Source organism: Pan paniscus, chromosome 9 (assembly GCF_029289425.2).
Source record: "Pan paniscus chromosome 9, NHGRI_mPanPan1-v2.0_pri, whole genome shotgun sequence".
Lineage (NCBI taxonomy): Eukaryota > Metazoa > Chordata > Mammalia > Primates > Hominidae > Pan > Pan paniscus.
In genome coordinates this window covers 15,204,410-15,216,949 of record NC_073258.2, presented here as the reverse complement: position 1 = coordinate 15,216,949, position 12,540 = coordinate 15,204,410, and the positions used below count along the sequence as shown (strand labels likewise).

The 12,540-nt window shown below is 43.7% G+C and overlaps 1 protein-coding gene across 4 annotated transcripts in view; it reads right to left on the bottom strand.

Moving 5' to 3' along the window:
• Window positions 1-12,540, bottom strand: part of TEAD1 (TEA domain transcription factor 1) — a 269,886-nt gene that overhangs the window by 172,833 nt on the left and 84,513 nt on the right. For all 4 annotated transcript variants that reach the window (XM_055094135.2, XM_034932165.3, XM_034932160.3 and 1 more), the window contains one exon: window positions 7,012-7,267. In XM_055094135.2, the coding sequence (XP_054950110.1) occupies window positions 7,012-7,168 (157 nt within the window). In that variant the 5' untranslated portion in view covers window positions 7,169-7,267. The remainder of the gene's footprint in view (window positions 1-7,011; window positions 7,268-12,540) is intronic.

The following is a 12,540-nucleotide window of genomic DNA, read 5'->3' as shown; positions in this document are numbered from 1 at the left end:
ACTCCTTCCTCCCACCAGCACCGCCTGCATCCTAGTGCAGGCTTCAGGCTCTCCTACCGGACTACTGTAACAGCCATCTAACTTGTCTTCACGCCTTCAGATCTAGTTTTGTCAAACACAGGCTGAGACATGTCATCTCTCCTGAAAAAAATGTAATGGCTTCCATCTGCCCCCAGGATGAGTGCCAGGCACCTTGGCATGGCACTCGGACCCGCAACGACACAACGCTGGCTCCTGTACCCCTCCCCCAGGAGATATTTTCATTTCTAAGCACATTAGGGCTGTGCCCTTCCAGGCCTCCATGCCTTTATCACATGTTCCTTCAGCCAGAATGCCCTTCCCTTCTCCTTTTCCCCAGTGGGGCAAGTCTGAACCTGTGCTCCAGAACTTGCCTGAAGTTACATGCAACAGTCCTAAAACTACATACAAATATGTGATTTTTCTGGGGGAAAGGGTCCATAGCTTTCCACAGATTCTCCAAGGGGTGGAAATCCAAAATAATCTATAATCCAAAATAAGTTTAAAAACCGCTACATGATCTTTTTCCCAAAGTTCAAAGTTAGCTAAGTCTGTCTGTCTCATGCTCTCTTTCATTCTCAAACATATACAAGTAAATTCCCCAATCATAAATAATCACACTTTGTGCTGCTCCACTACTAAACCAGGTATATCTCTAGTACAGAATATACTTCCTTCCATATCAATATTGGAGTCATTTGTATTGACTGGCTTGGTTGTAAATGTCAGCTCCACAGCTTATTTACTATGTGACCTCAAGCAAATAACTTGACCTTGCTGGACCTCACTTTCCTCAGCAGCAAAATGGGCATAATTACAGTACCTATATTATTGGGTTGTTTTTGAGGAATAATCAAGATAGCACATCCTATAACAATGGGAAAGTGCCTGGTATGTTAACTGCTCACACAGGTCAGCTTTTTAAGTTATTTTATGTCTGTTGTCCCCATCACATTCAAAGCACAGTGCAGGCCCTCAATAAATGATTTATGAATACACATCTTCCTGAATCCCAGGGCTCATCCACTGCCACAGCAAAGCTGTTGGAAAGCATAACTTGGTAATACTTTCACGTTCTTTTCCTTCTACCTCCCTTATGACCAATTCTTGAGCCATCTTTAATTAGCTACTTTGTACCCGGATTGCACATGAGCTCACACCTTGTGCATACACTTTTGCATACCCCCCACACATTAAGCTTCCCAATCAAAATGCTGATGACGCTGGCCCTGCTATTCTCACATGAACCAAACTATTTCAAAAATTCCCCATTACTCATCTGTTCTGAGCATTCCAGAATTAACCCTTCTTCTGCTATTGTCCATATTTTGTGCAGAAATCTTTTCTATCTCTTCAACTAACATTTGCCAACATAAAAAATAGGGCTTCTTCTTTCTCAATCTAAGATCATTAAATAAACATCTTCCTCTTTTTTTCCCTCTTTCTTTCTAGCCACTTCCTCCCACAGGAGAGGCCCTCAGGGCTTACAGGCTTAATCACCTACGTTCTCCGTTTGAACCATAATTCATCTCCCATAAGCATTTATTCAGCAAACATTGCTGACACCTTCTATATTCCAGGCCTTGAAATACATCCTGTGATCGGTGGGGTCCCGGCTTTGGGAGCTTCTAGCCTGTTCTGCCACATAGCTGTTTGTTTCACGCTTCTAACCAATTAACTTGAAATAACACCCTGAATCAGAGGTCCGAAAGAGGAAATCAAAGATGCCACATGATGTTCATATGGAGCTCCGAGAAGAACACTTTGGCAAGGCCTGGAGACCCTCCAGGGCTGGGAGTCTATGGCCATTTCCACACCAGGGCTCTGGGGTCTCCACTGACAAAGCCTACCTCCCTGATCCTCAAAGAGCTGTTATGAGAACATACTATCTTATAAAAAAGGATGATTCTGCAATTTTTTGACCAGTCCTCTGCATCCAGAGGAGTGTAGCGACCACAGGTTTCAGTCTCTTTGCTGTACTGACTAATCAATACATACTCCCACTTGCTTGTGTGCACTCTCATTCTGATACCCCCTTGTCAGTTCTGCCACTACCTCATTTAAAAAGCCCTCTTTCCTCTTCTGACTTCTGCTCCTATGAAGCAAAGAAAGATGCAATCCTAAGTCCTATGCTGTCCTGGTGGGCAGGGCACAGGTCAGCAGCGGGGGAGGACTGACTAGAGACACCGTCCCCCTCATCTTTGCTGGTCCTCACAATTCAGGTCTCTGGGGCTGACCAGTAGTCCTGGTATCCCAGTAAGAAAGGGTCCTTCCTTGGAGCTGACCTAAGCAAGGATCCTGAAGACATCTGCTTGCAAAAGGAGAAAGTCAATAGTGGCCAGGAAGATGTCTGGAAGCAACAGCTCTGCCCAGACTGCTTATAGGATCCTAGGGCACTAGAATCTTCCAGACATCCTCCTGGCCACTACCGAGGCCAGGCTTGTGATCTGGGATCCTCTCCGCTATGTTATTTGAGATGATTTCTTCCTGCCAGCAACAGGCCAGGTGCCCTCGACCTTGGTAGCCAAGAATAGGCTTCAAAAGGCTAAGTGGAAGGTGACCATCTTCAAAGGGCTCTCAAACTTCTCAGAAAGCTTTGGCACACAGTCCTGACCTCAGGTCAGTTTCCTGCAAATGAACTTGAGATAGCTCCATGAGGGCAGGGACCATGTCTGTCTGGTTCACTACAGTATCCCTGGCAACCCCTAGCACAGGGCTGGAATACAGCTGCGCTGGGGCTCAATACTGATTCACTGGATTTATGCATAACGGTCTCTACCAAGGAAGGAACAAAAGCTCAGTAGAAAAGTCCAAGATGTAGAGTCAGACAGCCCTGAATTTGAAACCTGCTAGCTATACCATTTATATTGGCCATGTGCAAGCCACTTTACCCCTCTCAGACTCAGCTTCCTGTCTATACAGTGAGGATGATAATACCAGCTTCAAAGCATTGTTAAGAGCATTAGACAGAATTGTATGTGAAGCCTTTAGCATAGTGCTTGGCAGAGAGCACTTCTTTGTTTTCAGTTCATAAGCACTTACATACCTCTCACTATATGCTGGATACAGTTCAAACATTGCAGGGGGTGGTGGTGTTCCAGATAACAATTAGTTCATTTAATTCTTCTAATAATCCTACACAGTAAGATCTATCTAATCCTCCTTTTCAGTTGAGGAAATTGAGACAGAGAAGTAAGGTAACTCGATAAAAATCTGATATCTAGAAGTGCAGGGCCAGGATTCATATTATTTATAGAGTCCAGACTGTTAAGTGCTATATACTTCTCTGCCTCTACAGCAAGCAACCAGTGAAGGTTAGTTCCTGTCCCTGCCCTATTTGATTATGGGGTCTATCTGACTGGGATTTTCAGTTGCAAAAGAAACATATTCAGGTGTTCCCGTGGTTTGCTATTTATTTTGTTTTGTTTTAAACTACAGCCTGCTCCTCTGAAATCCAATTTTGGATAAGTTTGTTGATCAAGAACTTCCCTCTCATCTTGTCCTCCTGCTATCTATCTCCTCTCCCATGATCTACCAGGAAAAGAGTCACACATAGCTGTGTAAAAACAAAAAATGAAAAAGACAAGCACAGAGAAAGAGAGAGCCCCAGGGACTGAGCACACATGCCCTTAGGAACCAGGTCAAAGGACATCTCGTACCCCTTCTAGTAATCCATAAAAACGACTGCCTACACATAAGGGTGCCCACAGCAGAAGCCACCTATGCACACACAGCCCAAACACATAAAGTCTCAGCTCCCCAAAGACCAAGTTAGCAGAAAGCGAATGAAGCCATCTCCTCCGGTGGCCAAAAACCTCATCATAAAGAGAGTTGTCCTTTTTTCTCCTTTATAAGACTGCATTTGCCCTACTGCCAACCACAAACAAAATTTCATTACCAAAATAAATCACTTGACCTTGCTTCTCCAATGGCTCGGGATTAGTGACATCACAAAGCACTCTACAAATGCTCTGAAATATTGGAATAACCATAACCCTTTCAAGTAAAAAACACTCGGTATTTCACTAAAAGACTAAATCATTTTTATTTTACTGCATGGAATTCAAAAATGCTTTAAATGTTTTCATTTTCAGAACCCTTAGAAAAAAAGTATGCTCTTTAAGGCCTTAAGAAACCCTGACTCCTGGTCTGGTTTGTGTCCCAATTCATGTATGGTAAGATGGGGAACAGGCCAAAAGCCCAGGACAGTAGCTCTGGCCCCATACCGCTCATATGATTCAGTTCTCGAGTGGCCGGGGCCTCAACAGGGAGGCTCCCAAGTCAACTGTCTCTCATCCTCCAAGTCACAGGCAGGTCAGAGGCAGCTCCCAGTCAACCAGGGCAGTTCCTCTTAAGGGGTCCAGTCTCCACCACCAATAGTCCCATTAACCACCATGGTTCCCTTCCAAGGTAGCAGTAGAAGCAAAGCTCCTCATGTCGACCAGAGAGAGGGAGTTCATGGGGGATGTTTCCTCCCCAAGGCAGCTGCCTGGAGGTGGGGGCGGCTGCAGGACAGTGCAGCCAATGCATCTTCTGAGCCCCAATTAGGATACACACTCTCCCCGGCTGTATACTCCACTTGCTGAAAAACCCACAACCAGTAAGATTGTTCTTTCCAAATGAGTTAAAATTCCTAATGCTGCTTGCTCAAAAGGACTGTCCCATTTTAAATCAGGTTAGCCACCAACACGGTCACTAAATGTGCTGCTGAGTAAAGGAGAAAAGAATCCATACATCAAAACCATGCACACTCAGGAGGCATTCAGAATTTAAGTTACGCTGGGTATCCAAGACAGGCTAGGCTCCCAAGCAGCACCACATTTGTCAAAACTGACCCTCTTGCTCAGTGACAAGAAACAAAACCATAGCATCACAAAATGGAAGAGTCCAAAGGACCCATGGACATCATCAACTACTTTACCATCTTATTTTACACAGAAGAAAACTGAGACCAAGACCAAGGGTAAAATCTTCAAGTTCATTGTTGATACAGCTACTCACATCCAAAGCTTCTCTTTGTTCTTCTTAGCCTGCTGCCTCTGAGACCCAATTACCAACAAGAGCTCTTATACAATTATTTTCACATAAAAATATTTATATAATTGAATTATAGGCAAATTGGTTAAATCCACCAGGGCTGCTGTCTATAAACTAAAATCTCAATGGAGAACAATACAAAATTGGAGTTGGCAAAAGTTAACTTGTGCTTTGAATTATGTTCTCAGCCCCAAAACCTTATTCCTGAAAGGACAGGACCTTTCCCAGTATTTCCTGTGGGAAATGAAGTGCAGTGGTTATGCCCCACTGGGATTTCTAATACTATGCCTTTGTTTTAAATTGAAACCGTTTTTGGGTAAGCAAATGAGAGTTGTACAAGGTAGTGTCCCAAAGCTACCCTTCACTACCCATAATAAAATCATCTTCAAAGAAGCTTCAGAGATTAAAATGCTTTCCTCTGCCTTTAAGAAAGGGGGCTGCATTTTCAGGTATGAAAATAAGACCCACAAAGCAAATAGCCAGGCTGAGATGAAGAGACCAGGAAAGATCCAGACATACAGAAAATCTAGGGCCCTGAAACACTCTTCCCATAGTAGCTGAGATATTTCATCCCCAGTCCATTTCACCAGATACGAAGAGGCTTCCCTGGCTACAAAGGATATTATGGGAGCATAAAACAAATGCTGAAGGCCTGGGTCTCCTTCTCCCCTGTGTGTGACAGGCTGAGAGACTCCAATGCTGCAGAAAGCAAAATTTTCCTTGTTTCCATTACATCATCCAAGTTGGAGAGGAGGAGGGCGGGGTGGGGGCACAGCTGGTGGCAGCTGCACCACCATCTGCTTTCTCCTTAGCAGTGTGTGCTAGCTGAAGCCACAGTCTCCTACGGCTCCTGACAGAGGAAGTGCAGTATTAAAGGTACAACACCTTATTATGAAAAAGACTTCCAATTGTTCAGAAATAATCACTCCCATGAGAAGTTAACAACCTCAGGTAAAATACTGAGCCAGTTCTCTTTGAGGTTAGGTTATTTCTGTTTGCATCTTTTTAGACTCAGCTACAGTGCGAACTCTGTCAACTCAACGTGCTCAATTAGACAAACAGAATGTTCAAGCAACTACACCTGCCATCTGCTTCCCAAAAGGTAAGCAGCCAAAAAGTACAGGTCTGCAGCTGGAAGCATTTATGGAAGGAAGTTAGAGGGTGCCCAAACCCAGCAAGCAAGCCCCAGACCGGCAGGTGGATCCTTGCTGCTGCCCTAGGCATCCAGAGCCAAATAGTTAACAGGTCTCTCTCTCCTTGGCACTCTTGGTGTTTCCTTCAGAATGCCTTTCAAGGCAACCCCCAAAGAAGGGGAGATGGTGACAGTGACCCAGGGTGCTAATGCCTTGTCTGACCATTCAACTGCAAACTGGCAGCAAGGCAGCAAATTGGTGGTTCAGAGGCTGATCAAGCCCATGCACATACATGTTTTCTCTGGCCTGTGCAGAGTTGCTTTAAAAAAAAAAAAAAGTGCTGGCTTTTTAAAAAGAGTAGATTTCATATAAGCATCTAGAATGCTGGCTCTTCCTCAAGGGGGTTGGGGGCAATCAAGGGATTCGGCAGCACCAGGCCCCCATTCCTAGTGGCATCAGCTACCTAGAGGTAAGTGGCAGGATTTCCTTGTGATCTGGTCTGCGTTCAGGAGACCTCCTCCCCACCATCTGGTGTCTGTACATGCCACTGCAACTATTTATGTTCCTGCCTGGACCCCTGGAGCTTCTGACGTAATGCCACTACGCATGTAGAAGAAGAAAAGCCCAGGGGGTGATTTCGCAAAGGTCCTTTATTGACTCTCCTTTTTAGTTTAGGGTGAGTCCTTTGGATGACCCACTAAAATTCTACAAATATCACTCAACCCCATACAATGAACAGCTCTTGCTGGAAGACCAGCTACAATCTATCCCCTACCACAACCGCAGGTTGTAGTATTTCAAAGGAGTGTTCCAGGCCACTTACCATACATTTTGCCTTCGTCTGATAAGATGATTTTCCTCCTCCCACATGGTGGATAGATAGCCAGGGCCTCCTGAAAGCTTTGCTCAATGTCGGGGCTCCAGACCCCTTCCGCATCATTGTCAATTGGCTTATCTGCAGAGTCACTCATCCTTTCCATGTTTTCGGCAGGGCTCTCACTGCCGCTCCAGCTGCTGGGCTCAATTTTGGCGGTGGGATTTTCCAAGCCGAAGCCTGGAGCCTTTTCAAGAAAATAAACCTAGAAGAGAAAACCAAAAACAGTATAAGGATGTGGTAACCACAAACATAATGCTCTTGCTAGCTCTAGTGCAAGTTCTTCAGTCACCAGCTTTTTTCATTTCATTTTATTATTTCAGTCTTTTTGGGGATACACATGGTTTTGGGTTACACGGTTAAGTTCTTTAGTGGTGATTTCTGAGATTTTGGTTCAGTCACCAGATTTGCTTGGAGAACTCCTACTGGAGAATATGGAATTTTGAGATCCAAGTGGCTTTATTATCTAAGTATCATATTAAGCACCCACACAGAAATGCAATGGTGGGCAGAAGCTGGATAATCTTCACAGACGAGAGGAAATTTATATGGAAGAATGGTACTCACTCGGAGTTGCAAGTTTGCAGTGATTCATACAAAAACCATTTACTGAGTGCCTACTATCTACCAGGGGCACTTTGCTAAATGATCATCAAATCTCCAAAGCAGAACAAGTAATTTATAAGAAAATAAAGTTTTTTAAAATGTCCACTTCACCATGGCAACTGGCATCATAACTCGGAAACTCTGTTAGTGTCACTATCCCAATATGAGATCATTAAGATGCAAGATGGTGGCAGGATCAAGGAGGGAAGGAGGAAGATTATTTTGGTATCACACATACTCATTCTACTGAGACAGCAATGCTGGCTGACCTGGACCTATGTCATTTATCTCTGGGGCTTTTACCCTGTAGAATCAGGTCACTTTGCCACTCTCAGCTCCTAGACTGTAACCTTGAAGTAGGGACCAAGCTGTCCCCAGTCCTGACTTCCCTGCAACATCTACCACAAGTGCCTAGCACACCTGTGGAAATATTCTCTATTGACATGGAGCACTCCGTCTCGTAGCCTACGCTGAATTCCTGATCACATGAAAACTGTGGGGGAGTATTTCATTTCTTTTTCTGTAGCACTGAAGATCACAGAACCAAAAAAAAAATCTCTGAAAGATTTATTCCCCTTAAATTATGTATATAACCTATGGTCATAAAAGGATAAGCTTTCCAAACAAATGTCAAACTGGCATAACGTCAATGTGAAAATGATCTAATCCAGTACTCCCTGCTGTCTGGCACACTAACATATCAATATTCCTTTGTTGAAAAGGTATAGGATCATTAATTCAAAGGCCTCCCAAAAATGAGAGAGAAAGGATTGATCGAAAAGAGGAGGCCAAGGGCCTGAGTAGGGAGGGTTTCATGTGGCCACAGTTCCTCCCCTTCTCACCCCATCAAATCCAGGCAGTATTACAACACGGACACCCAGGAGGGAAGCAGGTGCTGGTGGCCACACCTGGCACCAGGGACTGCTCCATGTTCCAGGGCCGTTACCTGACAGCAAGCAACCTGTCTTCTTCCCTGCTCTCTCCCAACTGTATCCTGTGCCCCCGTCCTCCCCCACCTGTGTACATCAACAGATGCCAGGTGCAGAAACTCTGAGGCACATGAATATTATATAATTAATGGTATAACTATAACTAGTGGGCACTTTTGGCTTCTTCCCTTCCAGCTTTGTAGACTTGGCAGCACCTGGATTTAAAAAAAAAAATACACAAAAAACCCTCTGATTGTCTGCCTTTAAATGCTGCTACTGAGCCATCATTCAAAGAAATTGTCAGCAAAATATTTACTACCTCTTACCAACATATGTACATTTACACAGGACTTTCAAAATTGCCAAATGTGAAGGTATAAATTATGCCACAAGAAAGCATTTTGTGACTGACCTCCAGATGAACTTGACGATGCCTGCAGTGTGGGCCTTTTGAATTCAAACTATTATCTTTTTCGTTACGATCTAAGAGTCTTATAAAATTCAAACTGAACTATACTCTAGAGTCTGTTCTCGCTCCAAAGTAATTTATTAGATAAATTATGAGAATAAGAATGAATTCTTTGAGCAGTGGCTAGCCCACCTTCTTCCTCTCCACCATACCCACCAAACAACAACAAAAAAAGACAAAAACAAACCAAAACAACACACATGTACAAAACCACAGGCCAGTCCTTGAGCTCTGGGCAGTTCACAGCAGTATGAATTTACTCCGAGGAGCCACGCTTTAGGATAAATAGTAGTTATGCCCAGTGCTCAGTCAGGATAGCAGGGAATGGGATCTAGGACAGTGGGGGATGGCTGAAGGGACTGAGGGACCTTCGACTGCCTTAAAAGAATGTTCTCATATAACTGTAAGCCCCAGAGTCTCCAGACCAAAACACACCAACCACCCCCATTCAGTGCTTAAAGTCCCCTCAAAATCTACTCAACTGGTCACAGTCTACCCTTGAACACCACTAACAGCAGGGAACTCATTACCTTCTCAGTACTACCCCGCTTCATACTGACATGTTGAAATGCTTCCATTTATCAGGCGAAAACCCATCTCCTGGTTAACATCTACACATCCATTCCTTGAGAGTATACCCCATCCTTCAGGGGAGCAAATCTCTCCTAAGACACCCATTTAGGTATGACAGAAGCAGCCTCCAGGATCCTAATTGTCTTCCAGACTAGAAACCATCATCTCTCTGCCCACCCTCATGAATGCATTTAGTGGCCCCCAATAAATGGCACTCAGAGGTGGACTTACTTTCCATTAAACTTCTAAGCTCCTGCCCCTCAGAGGTTGTCCCTGAATGCTGTCTTTTGTGCAACTGGTGTCAGAGCTAAAAGCAGGAGTTTATATTTATTCCTATTGAATTCTATCATTTTTAGCCTCAGCCCACAGCCCAAAGATGGGAAGATTCTTCTGAATCATAACTGCACACTTAGTGTCTAAGACACTAAACAACCTCTGAAGAGCTGTCTGTCACATGGGAAGGATGTAGATCCACTTTGGGAAGTTCCAAAGAATATTCCGACTCAATATAAGAAAAAAATTTCTGCTACTTGAACTGCTCCACAAGGGGCAGGCTGTTCTAGCAGACAGGCAGCAGAGTCTTGCAGACAACCTCTTCTTATTATTTCTATAGGTATGAATCACAACTTCCTGGTTGTTTGGGGGAATGCAGTATTAACTAGCATTAATTGATCTATCCACTTAGTAAGTACAGCCAGTTTTAAATGCTCACGTTTTTATTCATTTACTGCAAAGGAAAAGACCCTGTGTATCCAGACTCTTGCAATTTTTCGTCAACTAGACTTCAGCAGGATGGAATTACCTATCTAGCAATGGGCCAGGACACAGCCCCAGAAACTACCAGATACATAATCCACAGAGTTATACAGGCCTCTGGTTTTACAACCCCATCATAAGATGAAGACTTTACATATGGGCAGAGAATTTCCTAACACAAGACTGGGGCTGGCTGAGAAAAGCTCCCCATACTGGATACCAAAATAACCATCCTGGCACTCCATCCCCCAGGTTCCTTCCAGTCCAGCTCAAACTCCACCTCATCCTGGAAACTGGCCTTCTATCTACAGGCTCTGAGAGTATCAACCACGCTGTAGGAGAACCCTAAAAATGTGTGGAATTGGCCAACTGTCACGCAATCTACCTCGATTCTGAATCTATAGCAACAAGCACTTGATTATAATCAATATTAAAATCTAAATGAGTGAATTATGCACACAATGTCTGTACCTGCAGAGCTGATATCTTTACCTCCCCATACATATATATCCTTTAAGTGAAGGAGTCAGCTTTCACTAAATTCAGTAAATAAAGAACACAGTACCGGGGCAAGAGGTAGGAGAGGAAGGGAGGGGAATATATGAAGACTCCAACAGATGTGGGTTTCAAACCTACTCGCCCTTAAGCCATGGAGCTCAAACTACCGCAACTACTTTTGTGCCAACCTAATAACTCTCTCAGAAGCTCAGGTTTTCATTTGTTAAATGCAAATAACAAATTAAATTTCATCCCAATACAGAAAAATAATTAAGGGATGGAGGGACTCTATTCTACTGGGTTGCCATAAAGATTTAGTAAGATCATGAGTGAAGGCGCTCTGTCATCTGTAAAACTATGAACAGACGTTCATTTATGTCCAAGTCCATCCTCTCTAGACAACGCTATGTACCTTCTGATGGATGGTGAAGAAATGAGAGAGCTTCCTCTAACGGTTTACTTTGGGAAACTGATTTACAAAGGACCTCTTCTTCAAGGTCTTCAAATGACTGCATAGAAAATGTAAATTGGTGACAACACCTTTATTTCTAACACTCATCTAATTCTGAATTTATTCACGGGTTCAACAGCTTTCAGATTCTTATGGGCAGTGTGGTTCAGGGTAGTAACCCTTTTCACAGAATGCCTTCAAGGAAAGAGAATAGAAAAGTCTTCTTTGTTGGAGATCTTTTTTTTTGCTTTTGAGATGGAGTCTCACTCTATTGCCCAGGCTGGAGTGCAGTGGCATGATCTCAGCTCACTGCAACCTCCTCCTCCCAGGTTCAAGCAATTCTCCTGCCTCAGCCTTCCAAGTAGCTGGGATTACAGACATTCACCACCACGCTCAGCTAATTTTTGTATTTTTTAGTAGAGACAGGGTTTCAACATGTTGGCCAGGCTGGTCTCGAACTCCTGACCTCATAATCCGCCCACCCTGGACTCCCAAAGTGCTGGGATTACAGGCGTGAGCCACCGCGCCCAGCTGGAAATACTTTTAAAAATATGTATACTTTGTAGCCCCCATGTGCCTCAGTTTCCATCATAAACACTTTTCTGAAAGATCCTTTATTCCTGAACTTTCTCCCAAACACACTCTAATAAACTCCAAAAACAAACTCTATGAATCCAAATATCCTGGTAACTGCCTCAACAACCACATTCCCTAAATGTGTAATTCCTTCACTATAACCTACTGAGGCTTCAAAAAGAGTAACATGAGTACAGTGGAGATATCACATGTGTATTCAACCAATACACATTTTATTATAAAAGCCTGGGGGATGACCGGGATAAGACAGTCCAACGCAGGTGCTCTGACACCAACTCTATCCAACAACAGATGAGATAGGACACAGGAATTCGCTGCTCCCTTCATCTTAATTCCTGTGGGTCTCTCATAATGTCAGTTTCTCACCCATCTTCAGATTATTTAAAGGCTCTTAAGTAAAAGGGTTGATTTTAACTAATCCTCATAATTAATGAAATGCCATTGAACACAACGATCACCAAAAAAAAAAAATCATTATGGCTTGTTTTTGCCAGTGTCTCAATATTCTATGAGGCCACAGGAAAAGAGCTGGGATGAAGTTAGGGCTCTGTCCCCCTGAGTAACACAGGACCACACAGCACCTGTAGCTCCAGTATGCT